Here is a 14,473-nt window from a genome sequence, read left to right on the forward strand (position 1 = left end):
GTATATATATGTATATGTATACACCACACATATACAGAGAGAAAGAAAGGGGGGGGGAAGATAAATTTGCTGTTTCTCTGAGTGGGTCTTTGTTCCTGTGACACAGAGTTTGCAGCCATATGCTTTTCTCTGTGATATTTTAGTGTACTGAAAAGGACAGATGGTGTGAATTGAAACAAACACTGTGTTGATCTGCATTTCTTAACGGCTTGGAGCTTTATATAAGTTTTGTGCTGTTTTGTGAAAGCTGATATGTGTGTGCATGTGTTTGCAGGCTTGCACTTGTATATTTGCTCTAAATGTGATGCTGTTGTTGTTTAGTCCATTTCAAGAAGTTACTTTTTTAAAAGTAGGTAACAAGTATCATTGTACAATAATAATAATAATAATAATAATAATAATAATAATAGCCAAATAAAAAAAAACTGGAGGTACCTTTTCAGCAAAAAATGCTCAAGTAAGGGTTTTGTGTTTAAAAAACAAAACTAGAGGGGTGTTAATATTTCAATTTCAGATATTTGGCCACTGGCAGGATTAACTAAGCCACTGAACTGAAACAAGTTGTTTGAACGTTATGCAAGTAACTAATTCTCTCTCAAAAACATTTACTCTTGTGAGCCATTCTCCTGGACCATGAAGAGGCAGCTGTTTTTATTCAGTATTCAGTGGATTTTCAAGCCTTTCTGGAGAATTTTTGGTTTTTGTTGTTTTGTTTTATTTTCAAACGGTAACTTTGGAGCCGCTGAATATTGAATAAAAGTAGACTTGCCCTTTCTCCATAGGCAGACTGCCTGCTCCAGTACTGAGTGCCGGAGCAGAGGTAGCGCTGCTCTGAAGAGGACTCCCAGAATATTCTGTGCCTGAAGTAAGGTCATTGGGGAATTGCTGCACTGGCATGAAAAGAGGTAAATAAACGTCTGTAGAAATGGCTAATGCCAGGGTTGGCCTTTTGAAATCCCTGAGAAATCTTTATTCAAAGTACAGTGCTTCAGCTCTCCTCTATATTACCTACAAGCTCATAAATTATGTGACATGCACTGTTTTGATGACAGTAGATGAATCTTGACGGGGAAGGAAGATGCAGTATACATACTGGAATTCGCACAGAAAAAGCTCACATCCTTTCTTGACCTGTCTTTTACTAGAGTAAGTGAACAGGTCTACTGTGTTCTTTTTGTTTTTCTTCTGCCTGACTCCCACAACATTTCTTGACTGAGATGCTGGCCCCTAGTAATGTATAATATTTTCAGCCTCAACCTTGTGAATTTCAACTGATTTGTTTGCCAAAAAGTGATCCACTGTAGCTCCATGTTAAATGAAATGATTACTTAATCCCAGGTAAAACCAGCATAGAAGGAAGATTTTTGTGCTGATGGTTACATTTCAATCCCTGGAACCAGTTCAGGGGCTGGATGGTCCTTACATGCCACTGCAGAGGCTGGCCTTGATCTGGATCCAGGATCTCAGTATCTGCAGCTTGACAACCATGGAGAATGTGGATTTGTTTCAACTCCCCTGGACGGAAATACACATGTATAACCACCACTTTGACAAGCCTCATTCAAGCCGCATTAAATGGTCAATGTAGATGTGTCCATAGATTTCCATCTAGAGGAGACTGAGCTCTCATTTACTTTTGTTCAGATTCAACCTAGATCATATGAGTCAAACTCAAGACCCATGGGCCAAATGGGCCCACCATGTAATTTCATGTGGCCCTCCAGATGCTGGACTACAACTTCTGTACTCATCACTACACATGACTAAGGCTGATGGGAGTTGTGATACAATAACATCTGGAAGGCTTCTGTGTGTTCTCTTTAGTCATCAAAGGGGAGGGGGTTGAATTTAGATTAAAGGCTTGTGGGTATGAAGTCTAACGTCCTTTAACCTTTTCTGCAACCTCAGAGCCACAGGTACTATAAGGCTGCAATTCCCATTATCCCCAGTCCGCATGGGAGTTGGGAATGATGGGAGTTGTTCATCTGGAGATCCAAATTGGCCACTATGTAAAAAAAATATTGTTGACTCTCTGTCTCCATAGGTTCTCTGCCCGTGGATTAAATCGCTCTTTGAAGGCAACTATATATATGGTGGATGTTTAGGACACATATCCTTTTGGAAAGGCATGACTTTTTAGTGATCATAACCTTTTGGAAAACCAGGAATTTCCATAGCCTTTTGGAAACATGACCCTTCTGGAGATTAGTTGAAATCCACAGTATTTGGAATAATCATAATCCTTTTGTAAAGTATTATCTTCCTGAGAAGAACTAAAAACTCATTGGAGTGAATCTTCTCTTTAGTGATTAATTCATTAATTTAGTATTCATGCAAGGCAATTTGGCTTTCAGCTGTTAGACTGATAACCTAGTTGTCTCTTGAACTATTAAGAACAAAGATATGCCAATGCACAAACACACACACACACACACATATTCAACAGAGTTTCAGAAATGTTTGTTTTAGTTGCCCCAAAACATCCACTCTCCCTTAAAATATATTTGCCTTTCAATCATGCTCTCAAGAGACAAAAATAAGTAGTCTTCATTAAAAATAATATAGTTAGTTTACTTACAAACTTCATGGATTCAGCATACAGGTACATTGTTTATCAATCCAGTTACCGATAGGTTTGATGTGGTTTCTCTGTGCAGATAACACGGGGCATCTTATTTATAATATTAACAGTCCAAAGTTTAAAGCATCTCTACATTCTGAGAGTCTAATGGAGTTTGCACAGTCTGAGAGTCTAATAATGTCTCAGCTCTGAGTAGTCTAATGGAGTCTGTCTTTCTAAAATGGAGTCTGGGATCTGAATCATCCCAGATCTGATCACGTGGTGTGTAGTCCCTCCCACAACATAGAGTTGAGGAAAACTGCATACCAATACATACATATACAATATGTGTATATGTGGCTAGGACATTTTTAAATGGTGTATTTTAATATTTTAATAAATGTTTCTTAATGTTTATGAACTGTATGTGAATTTGTATCCTGGCATTGAATATTTGCCGTGTATATGCTGTGATCCGCCCTGAGTCCCCTTCAGGGTAAGAAGGGCGGAATAGAAATGTTTTAAATAAATAAATAATATAGGAAGCAATCTGAATTATATACATAACAAATAACTAGTATAGGAGGCTTGTAGAAGGTTGATATTTCCAACAGGATGAGGCCCTAGAAGAAAATGAGTGTCATTCCTGACCCATATATTAAGAGGCTTGCAGGGAATCGTGTCTAATATAGTATTCCCTGCAACAAAACTGTTTTCCTTCCTGTAAGACGTTCTCAGAAATATGTGCTTCAGGAAGCAGACTTGGAAATTAAGGTTGTGTTTACCTTCCATTGACCACTCACAAAATGGAACTTAGTGAATGAAAAGTATGTAGGTGAGGACAGTCATGTGCAGTAACAGGAGAAGTATTTCACTTGAGGAAGCCTCTCTTCTCTAAACATTTTCATTTATTTGGCATTCAACTTCACAACGTTTTCCATGCTCTTTCTCCAAATCAATATCTTAGAGGAGTCCAAAGGTTGATAAGGTGACACTCTTCTATCCGATGTAGTGAATTGTACTTCTGACAGTAAGCAAATGATTTTGAGATATTGTCTTGTCTACCACTTTGACTTTAACCAGTTAATTGAATATTTTCCCAAAATTTTAACCAACTGCATCAAAACAGAGATTGTACTCCATTTTAATATACAAAGGATAAATTAAAGTGGAACTGTCACCTGTTTTTTTTACTAGAACTTTATATCAAAGTAATGTATATACATTAAAACATTGATGGCAGCCTTCCACCACTGATGAGTTCAATTACTACTTGCTTGTTTATAAAAAAAAAAATCACATGACAAAACTGAGATATCCTCCCTCCCTTTTTCCCTGGTTTTTAAACACTGTATTTATAGAAAATTTTGCAAATAAAAATTTATTATAAAAAAAACAAAAAAACAAAACAAAACTGAGATATCATGTTCATCTAGATCCCGGAGTTAAGAATATTGGCTCAAAAACAAAGATGAGTAGTTCTTTATACATGAATGTATCATCTTCCATATCCTTTACTTGACATTGGTGAGAAGCTGTTTTTTTAACAGTTGCTTGCTTTGGATTAAAGCATAAGAAACAAGTACTGTAGATATATGCGGTGTATCTAAGAAAACGTCTATGTTGATTCTACAAAAGTGGTAGTAAGACTTAAAATAATTAACACAAAAGTGGTTGAATGAGAGAGGATAAGGATTCAGAATCAGTTCCTAGTCTTATGTAGCTGTTTCTGGGCATTCAAACAATTCTTTTGGTAATAGTTTTTCCTTGTATGGGCATTAGTGATAACATATATACTGGCTGAAATACATCCTCACAGAGAAGAATGTTGGGAATAAACCATGAGAGTTGCAAGAGATTGTTTGAAATATGTATCGCTGCCCATGATGTATGGGCAGCGATGCTTATGCCATAGTTGCCTCTGGTAAAACCTGTTTTGCTATTAGTTTACTTTTGAAAAAACACATTAAAACTTGTTTATTAGTGGCAATAGCAAAATAAGACTGTTTATTGTGGTCCTGAGATTTACAAAATGTGTTTTGACTATAGGCAACAATGAGACTATGGGAAGCAAGGATTTTCTCACGCCATTTTCAGGTTTTTTTTAGAAAATGTTTGATCTCAATCCCTCCATAGAGGCTTTCTTTCCATAGTATGTAAATGGAAGGTAATCCTAATAGAGCTACCTCTAATGTTCAGAAATGTAGGAGTTAGGAAGGGCTTCTTTCCTTCCTAGTGACAGCCCTTTTCACTGCAACAATTTTTGTAATTAAATAATTTATTCCAAAGACTGATAACATCAAGTGCTTAACATAGTCTTCCATTTGCTTCTATAACTGTGCAAATTTGATCATACATAATTACTTGCAGATATTTGAAGATTGTGGGAGCTGTGTCTAAAATAGAGCTGTGTCTAAAATAGAGCATTTCTTATTAAAGACTTTGGGTGAAGAAATGTCTAAAAACATGGACTGCTTTATTCTGTATTCATTGTAAAGTAGAATTGTATTGAAAATGATGGGGAGAAATCGATAGGAGAGAAATCTGCATTGACTTTTTGAGGCTTTGATTATTCATGGATTTGATTACAAATGTTCTCCAAGAAATTCTAAGTCCTTCAGTATGACTCTACAGTTAATTTTATCCAATCATGCTGTAGGACCTAAAGATTTCTAGAATAAAGGCTCTCTTGGAATCTCTAGGACAGTGGTTCTCAACCTGTAGGTTCCCAGATGTTTAATTAAGAATAGATGTAGTATATAAAATGCATATTGCAACAGACTAACACATCGACTTCTTTGAAAACTATAAATGTTTACAATGATGGTACAGATAATTAACATGGATTCCAAGGTTACAGGTTGGATCCTGTTATAGTCACACTTTGAGAGACCATTGAATTTAATTTCGTCATGACTAATGTGTCTTGTTGATTTCAGTGGGTCTGCTCAAAATATATTTAAATCTGTATTCAGGACAATCTAATTTTCTATCAGAAATGGAGTAGAGAATGGATTTCCCACTGAGTAACAGAAAATACACAGAGTATCTGAGGTTCTATTTCAACCTGACAGGCTTTCTAGAAATGGAGTGAATGTAGGCAAAATGTAGTCCTTGCTGGGTAAGGATTTCTGAAAATCATCTCTGTATGAAATTGATTCTCTGAACTATTCTAATTTGGGTGTTCTTTTGCTTTAAAAATGCCTAATTGTCTTGATAGTGTTGAATTGAAAGTCTTGTTTTATATCCTCCTGAGGCTGAGCTGCTCTTTTACATAAATACCTAATGGAAATTTAATCAAGGTTGGCTTTGTGAGAATACTTGTACAGTTTCCCTTCTCTCTCTAGCAAAGTGGGGGACAGGGTGAGTACAGGTAATATATATTAGTCATACATCAGAAGCTCTTGTAAACCTCTTCGACGAGAAACATTCAAGACAAAAGTAGCAACTTTCCCTTGAAGGTAAAAGATCCAAAGACTGAACATTTCACTGAATGTGTTTTTCAGGTTGGACAATCTGCTCAATATGGCTTATGGAGTGAAGAGGTAATGAGGAATATTGTTCGGTTCCTAATAATTAATTTTCCTAATATTATAATAGCTCTTGAATTGAACGCATTTTGGAGTATTGGTACCTTTTAAATATCTGTAGATGAAGTTGTGTTGATTAATTTGCATGTTAATGCATTAGCATCATTTTATTTCAGTGTATCTATTCACCACTTCCTGTCATGTCACTTTTATGAGTTCATCAGTTTCCAGCATTTTAATATTGCCCTTCTGTTTAGCTTGCGCAGTTTGTCCTTGGCTTTTAATGTTGTATGGCCTTCTTAGTCAGAATTGATGTGATTTGAAATAATTTTAGGACCTTTTTGTTCTAGGGTGCTTAAGACTCAATTTAGCCTTTGAGATACCACAAGTCACTTTCCAGTGCCAATAGTATTGGAGATAGTGATAGAAAACAAACTTGATACAGGGATAAGAACAGCTAAATAATGATACAAGATTATTTAGAACTAGCATGGTGTAGTGGTTTGATCCTTGGACTATGACTCTGGAACCCAGCATTTAAATCATTGTCCAGCAATAGATGCTCTTGGGCAAGTCACATTCTCTCAAACACAGAGAAAGGCAAAAGTAAACCCTTTCCAAACAAATTTTGCCGAGAAGTCCCAAGGATATGTTTGCCCTTAGAGTCACCAAAAAAAACCTTGAAGACAATAACAATATTGTGTACAGACTTAGGAACAGGCAAAACATGAACCTCCAGAAGTTCATAATGCAACCATTATGAACTCAAGCCAGTATTGCCAATGGTGAGGAATGTAGGGACTTACACATTAGTAACATCTGAATGGCCATATGCCTACTCTTGCTTTCAAGATAGGAAACTGGTCACGATTTAGATAATATGGCAGAAATGCAGCCATTTCTTTAAAATATGAATCCAGATCCTAGATTTCCCATTGCATGAAACCTCAGTGAGGTTTTTAATTATTCTTGCAGAAAATCAGGATATGAATAACTAAAAACGAATGTGTTTGAAGCAATTGCATATTACAGTAGATGTGCCACAGTTAAGGACTTTCTTGCTTAGTAACAGGAGAAACCTGGATAGATTGTCACTGCATTGTAAGACAGAGGACGTATTAAAATGAATATTTTACAAAGGTTTTTTAAAAAAAACTAAACCAGAAAAGAAATCTCAAATTGAAGGACAGCATTGTGTTGCAGCACTTGCCTGCTTTAAAAAGACAGGGGCAAGGTGTGTGTGTCTGTGTGTGAGAGAGAGAAGAGATTACCTGTGCTAAACTTGTGACAGGTGTAACTTTTCAGTGTAGTTTAATTTTGTCTGTACTACAAGAAGGAATTGGGTACTTCCAATGTTTGGCCAGTTTCATCCATGCAGTATTTTTCAAGCAGGCTTACTTTTTCATCCTTATAAAAATATTTTTATTGGGATTAAAAAAACCCATTTAAAGTAACACAGTGATTAATTACAGTTGGAAGGACACCTTTTTTGGTTGGGAAAGCAAGACTACAACCCAACCCAGTCTACAGCAGAGGACTTTTTAAGGCAATTTGTTCTTATGAGTTTTACCCTGTGTCGTTGGAATTACTCGGGTACAATAGACATAGGAAACCCCTTTCCACACTCAGTTTTTTTTACATTACCCCAAGTATATCTGTATATGAAATAGGTATAGAAATTGAACATTTACTGATAATAAATCAGCATTTGTAAGCCTTGCTAAACAGGCTGATACTACTTTTTGTGGAATACAGCTGAAACATTTTCTACAGAGTAAACCCTGCACATTATTGCTAACAGACTTGTGCAAATGGGTGGCATTTAGAAACCTTGTATAGTAGCCAAATACTTTCTGACGTCAAAATTGACCTAAGGGGACCCCATTAGGAGTTGAGACCTACAGTTCAAGAACCAGTGGTCTATATAACAGTCATACCCAGTTCTGGGGACACACACAGAATAATTATCTGACCTCAGAAGAGTCAAAGAAGAGATAATATACAGAGAGAGTTATGTGAGCATGGATTACCACCAATGCTCATAGTGCATTGCTAGAGTTTTTCCCCCAAGGCATAACAATAATCCTGGCACATGGTATGGAACTCACTGCACTATGGCATTTACAATGTGGACTTTGCATGCTTAGAAAAATAGTGTAGATCTGGCTAAAACTACAAACTTTGAAGGAAGAAAAAATCACATTGACCTCACATGCAGACAGAAGCTAGTCAGAAGAGCTTAATTCGTTCGTTTAGTCATTATGTGCAAATAGATTGCATTCTAAAATTGTTATTCTGATTTCCACTGTTCTCCTAAACATATATTTCTTATTTGTGTTTCTTCTGCGCTGGGCAGTAGGTTTTCTCCAATGGCCATTGATGGAATGACCAGTTTGGCTGGGATCAATATCCCGGGACATGCGGGAACTGGATGGTGCATTTTTGTGTATAATTTAGCTCCCGATGCGGACGAGAGCATCCTGTGGCAAATGTTCGGACCCTTCGGAGCAGTCACCAACGTGAAGGTTATCCGCGACTTCAACACAAACAAGTGCAAAGGTTTTGGATTTGTGACTATGACAAACTATGACGAGGCCGCCATGGCAATAGCCAGCCTGAATGGATACCGCCTTGGAGACAGAGTTTTGCAGGTCTCGTTTAAAACAAACAAAACGCACAAAGCCTAATGAGTTGCCCTCAGCCCAATTTATATTTGAAAACTATTCGACAAAGGCAAGTTAAAAGAAACTTTATACATTAGTAAATGTCTTTGTAAGTCAGTGTTGAGATGGGGGGGGAAATAACAGACTAGCATCCTAAGAAATATGCGAGATTTTTTATTGCTAGTATTTGAATTAAAACTTCTTAAATATCTTATGTTTGAATATGGACAAAGGTACAGGGTTTTTACCTGTCACAATGCATTCTATTGCCTTCTTTGAAGAAGGCGGACCTTTTAAAATGTTTGAGCTAAGGGAAGAAATTTCTTTTACACGACTGCCTTGAACCTGTGAGTAGATATTGAGGCTTTGTGTTACAATCCTTGAGTTGATTAGTCTTATGTTGTGTTTGATTTACACTTTAATGCCTTGCTGTTTAGTCCGTTTGAGAAAAGTGTTTTGAAGTTTACATTTTTATTTATAAAGTTTAAAAATATTTATTTTGTAATTATAATTTGGGTTGGGGAAGGGGGGTGGTGCATTATAAAAGCTTATTGTAAGATTAATGGAGAACTTTTCGTAAAGCAGTACCTTGCCAAAGAGATAAGAGCCTCTTTGATGTGGGTTTAAAAAAACAAAGCATCTATTTTTATAAAAAAGAGAAAATTTGGAGAAACTTTTTACAGGTCCTGGAACAAATATTTTGACTTGAATACTTTGAGAAATCTCTTCATATGACACCTAGTGAGCTTTTAAAACTTACCAGGAAATTTGCAGTGGTTGGGGGAAAAACACTTTAGAGAGATTTATGATGTAGAAATTCTTTAGAGATCTTTGTTACTCAAGAAGTGGAATCACTGGGAAAACACTGCTGGTTTTGATTTTGTAATCGTTGGTGCAGTCTCTGAACATCCTGGTTACTATGTGATAGGTGGCTCACGTTAACTTGTGATTTTGAAACAAAAGAAAAAAATTAATAGTATATAAGAGCAGGCAAGAAATTTAAATTAACTGAGATGGGGGAAAAATCTGTTCTTCCTATAGAATTCCCTTCAGATAGAGCTCATGGTGTTTAGTGATGTACTTACAGTATTGTTTGAAGAATTGTTTTGTCTTAAAGAAAACAAAGATGTTTGCACATGGTTTGCACAGTGGCAGACCGGGAAGAAGCAGTCTTGCGTTGGATATATTTGAAGGTATTTTGAAAGTTACGTTTAAGGCTAACACCTGAGCTTTGTGTAATGTAAATAAGATTTTTAGTTTATGAACCTCTTTTCAGCTAATACTTTTTGAGTTTCCCTCTGATTTTTTGTTTCCTTTACTTAACATGCCAAGTGATGTTCAAATTTTGAATGTTTTTGTATGTTTCTTTTTTCCTTTGTAAATGGCATTAAGATTGTTACTTGAGGTCTGCTTATCCATTTTTGTTGTCCTGAGGACTTGAATTTACAGTGTATCAGATATGTTGCAAATTTTGTCTGTAGATAGTCTAGCTTCAGCTGTTTATGGTGATGCTACATTTTTGTTTATAAATATGTTTGTGGTAAAAAAATGAGTATAACCATAGGTTTTGAACAAACTCCTTACATTTTTCATACCAGAATCATAAATACCTGTATGCTATTGAAATTTAACTTTGTATGATGCTTAAATCACTTATTTGGGGAAATAATAAAGTCTTTACCATGTATGGAAGAAATCTAAGGTCAAAAAGTACTAATATTTTCTGATTAGCATCTAGCTTATAATAAATTTTTAAAAAGCTGAAGGCTGCAGTGCCTTCAACAGGATGCACTGACAACTATATAGTTACGTCCTGCTTTTTGTATAAACTGAGATGCTCATAACGCTTCCCCTTAGAACAAGCAGTGTGCTATGCATAACATACTTGTACATGATCTTTGCAGTTGCTTTTTGATTCTTATTTTTTAAACGAAACTGTAGTTATAAATTTTCAGTATAGTACAGTACATAATACTGTGGGAGAATAAAGTGTGCTAAAGTGTCAAGCGACTTTTCATGCTAGACCCATTCAATGCTACTCAAATCAATTGGTCTCCTAGGAAAAACACTCGTCTTTTGGTGTTAAGCAACTGTTTTGGGTTAACACAAATTTTCTATGTATTGGAAAACAAAACGAGAATCCATTGCGGTGAAGGGGTGCGGGCAGGGAAACAGCAGCTACATTCTTTGCTACTATATGCTATTGTAGCAAGACAAAAATGGCATTGATGAGAAGGCATGACTATTGGGCTTCACTTTACACTGTTTATCAGAGCACTTAATAAAATGTAAGGCTGGTATTTATTTGAAGTTGTACAGTATGACTTAATTCACATCTGTTGGAGTAGAAAAAATATATTCTGTTGAGTATTTAAAAGAGGCTGTACATGTTTTCTTTTGTGTTTGGATCCTTTGTACTTTTTCATGTTCAGTACATCAATAAACAAAAGTTGAAGGGAAAGAACAGTGTGGTGCAGAGCTCTTTTAGCACTATGGTTTATTTTTGAAATACGGTTTTCTGGATGTATTTCCCCCTACAGATTTTAAATATGGGTTCAAACTTGATGCCTACTGCAAGAACAAGATTTGCTGCAACACAAAATACTTTGATCTGCATATTATCCATCCATATCCAGGTTCTATCACATGACATCAGTTTTGCGTGCAGGTTTTATGGTGTGAAATAAGCCTGATAATACACCTACATACAGCAGCATTTATATTTAGCACTCTGTTGACAATAAGAAAGTATAAGTCACAAGTTACCAACTATGACCTCTCCCATCATTGTTGTATTGCAGTTCCTAGCAAACCTCATTGGTAGTGCCAGAATGGAAGGAAGGTATGATCCTACAATGTTTGGAGTGTCACTATTCCTGTATTCAAAGTCTGCATTTTAATAAGGAGTGCTTTCACATTCACACAATGATATCACCATGATTACACTTTAACTGCCATTGCCATAAAGAATTCTGAACATGGTAGTTTGGTGAGGCACTAGACCTCGCCCTCCATAAAATTGCAAATCTCATGATTCCATTGAATATTTCCATGGCAGTTAAAGTGGATTCAAAATTTTGAAATTATATTATATGAAAGGGTCCCATATTAGGTTTTTAAAATGTGAAGGCTATAACACTGATGGCTTACACAGGTAAGCATATGCATAACGGAATACTTGCCAAAACAACGGCAGACTAGTAGTTCCATAACATAGAAGCTAATTTTTTGAACCTGAAATCTCTGCGCTGTCCTAGAAGGTCATAAGCCATATCTTCAACATTTCACAGATGAAAAGCAACGGGGGATTCTGGTCAAGATGAGGAAAAAATTACTGGGAAAGAAAACATACAATCTAGGAGAGATTGCTGCGATCTCCTTTTGCCTCAGTTCTATATTGAGCGCAAAGGATGCCTACTCCTGCTCTAAACCCAACTTCAGTGCCACTTGAAGCATTTTTCTTGATGTTTTGTATATTTAACACAGAAAACATGGTTCCTTCTTTGGCAGAGAGCAATGACCTCAATTCCTGTCTTACCTGCCTTCTTATTATCAATTGTTGGATTACTCAATGTATAGAAGTGAGACTTTGATTAAGAGAGAAGTATTGTTCTTCATATTAATAAAAGTAATGTTTTCTGTATTGGTCCCAAACTGTATAAGGTATGAGCAGGTTATTTCAAGGAAAAGTAGTATGTTGATGTAAAATGTATGGAAACTTCTGTTTTTTTAATAAACACGTAGGCAATTCTGTTTGATATTGCATAACATTCAAAATTTGCATCCATCCCCAATAATGTTGAACCAATGAAATACAAACTTATTTATTTTACGTTCGTTTATTGTAAAAAGCATTACAAGTGATTTTATTATGTGTTGAGAGGGGGTATAAGAAGATCTTGTCTGAAGTTATCATGTGGATCAGAATTTTTAAAGATGAAACTGAAGGAAAGATGTGGTCTACAGAATTTATTAAGTATTGTTTTGAAGCCCTTGGTCTGGTTGGACAAAGCACAAAGAGATGGCAGGAAAATAGAAGTTTGTTGATTTCTTCACCTCCCAGCCAATTCCTAACCTCTTCCAGGTGAGTTTCAACTCTGGTCTTCTTTGAGGTATCAACATTTGTGATAAGTATGTGATGCTGTAAAATGCAAGGTATGCTTGTAGATTTGTACTTACTGGAAATCTTGGTTTTATGTAGAGAAGGAAAAAAAATTAATTCTTACATTTGTGAGTATTTCCAATTGTATGTGACCAATGTTTAAAGAAATGGTAGAAAGCACAATCATTTGTAGGAGGCTGATACAAGTTATGGCTTGGTCTTGGCAATCCACCAACATTTAGTTATGCACAATCTCACCATAATACTCACCTTATACCCTGAAACAGATAAAAGCTGGTGTTAACATAGTTCAAATTCATATCCGAGATTCCCTTTTAACTTATTTACTTGTGAGTTGCTGTCTATGGGATTGTACTGTGGGCTAAGCTTGGGCCCAGATTTGTTTGACCGAAAGTGAATTGCAGTATTCAGTGGTCCAGTTTGTGTAATCCCCTGAAAACAGAACAAAGAGGAGGAAACCAAAAGCTGGGCAAAACAGATCAAGAGAGCCGGATTTATCGGCTACTGGAGAGGATGGAGTTAAGTCTGCAATATACCTGAGGCAGGGGTCTGCTGCGGGGCTCCGATGGGATTACCTGCAGTGTCTCTTTTCCCTTCCTGGCAGCGAGGTGTCCATTTCTTTTGGAAAAGTTCCCTAGGTTCCTTCTCCTGGGAGGGTCCTGCTGGGAACTCGCTTTCCCAGCAGCACTTGCATGGGCAGGCATTGAATCTGACTTCGTTTCGGAGCATGATGGGAGTTGAAGACTTTTTCTCTCTTTGTTTCTCAAGTCAATAAAAGGCCTAGTTGTGTCCATGCTCTGGTTGGCTTAGAATGGACACAACCGGTGACTACAGTTCCCAGAACCCCCTCTTGCTGTTTGTCTTATTTGTTATGGTAAAAACTTAAATGATTCTAAAAAATCAGTAGATTGGTGAATTGTTCGGAAACTTGGCAGGCCTGCAGATGTAAATGGGGTTTAAAACTGACATAGGTTTCATGCAGATAGACTTTTAAATGGCTGAGGATTGAGCCTTTAAAGTTTTCCATTGTGACCAATGGGCTGAATCTTTGCCAAATGAAAACAACAACACTTCCCCCTATTCGAGTAACTTCCCAGTATACAGAATGTGGGGTTAGCTGAAAATGGACCCCGAAATGGCATGTCTTTTGGCCGAATTGCCTACTGTGTTTTATATTGACAAATGAACATCGTAGATTTCTTTTTTAAAAAACCTATTTATTCCATAGGGTTTGGTATCATACTCATTCTTTTATTTTTAAGCAACATTTACACTCTTTTTAGTAAATACTTCAGTGTGGATAAATATGGATTATATATGGCTTCTTTAATTTTGTTTTTTAATATTTTGTAGTACAATCTAAAGGAGTAATTCAGCAGCTGAACAACTTAACCTTGATTTGATCACAATCCTTTCTGGCCCATATTAGTTTTGAATAAGTTATTTCACAAATCCATTGTGCATCAAAGGTTTTAGCTCTATAAAAATAATATTATACTGAATACAAATGCAAACCTTTTTGGTATGCATTTCAGAGTAAACTATGTATTTTTGCATCTTGTACTGGGATGTGTATTTCAAAATGTTGGGAAGTGCA

At 36.3% G+C, this 14,473-nt stretch overlaps 1 protein-coding gene across 9 annotated transcripts in view; it reads left to right on the forward strand.

Moving 5' to 3' along the window:
• Positions 1–11,217, forward strand: part of ELAVL2 (ELAV like RNA binding protein 2) — a 197,257-nt gene extending 186,040 nt beyond the window's left edge. For 7 of the 9 annotated variants that reach the window (XM_060762460.2, XM_060762452.2, XM_060762455.2 and 4 more), the window contains 2 exons: positions 6,067–6,105; positions 8,447–11,217. In XM_060762460.2, the coding sequence (XP_060618443.1) occupies positions 6,067–6,105; positions 8,447–8,777 (370 nt within the window). In that variant the 3' untranslated portion in view covers positions 8,778–11,217. The remainder of the gene's footprint in view (positions 1–6,066; positions 6,106–8,446) is intronic. The other 2 variants (XM_060762457.2, XM_060762456.2) reach the window with 1 other exon arrangement.
• The last annotated feature ends 3,256 nt before the right edge of the window (positions 11,218–14,473 follow it).

Source organism: Anolis sagrei, chromosome 2, assembly GCF_037176765.1.
Source record: "Anolis sagrei isolate rAnoSag1 chromosome 2, rAnoSag1.mat, whole genome shotgun sequence".
In the NCBI taxonomy this organism is placed as follows: Eukaryota; Metazoa; Chordata; class Lepidosauria; order Squamata; family Dactyloidae; genus Anolis; species Anolis sagrei.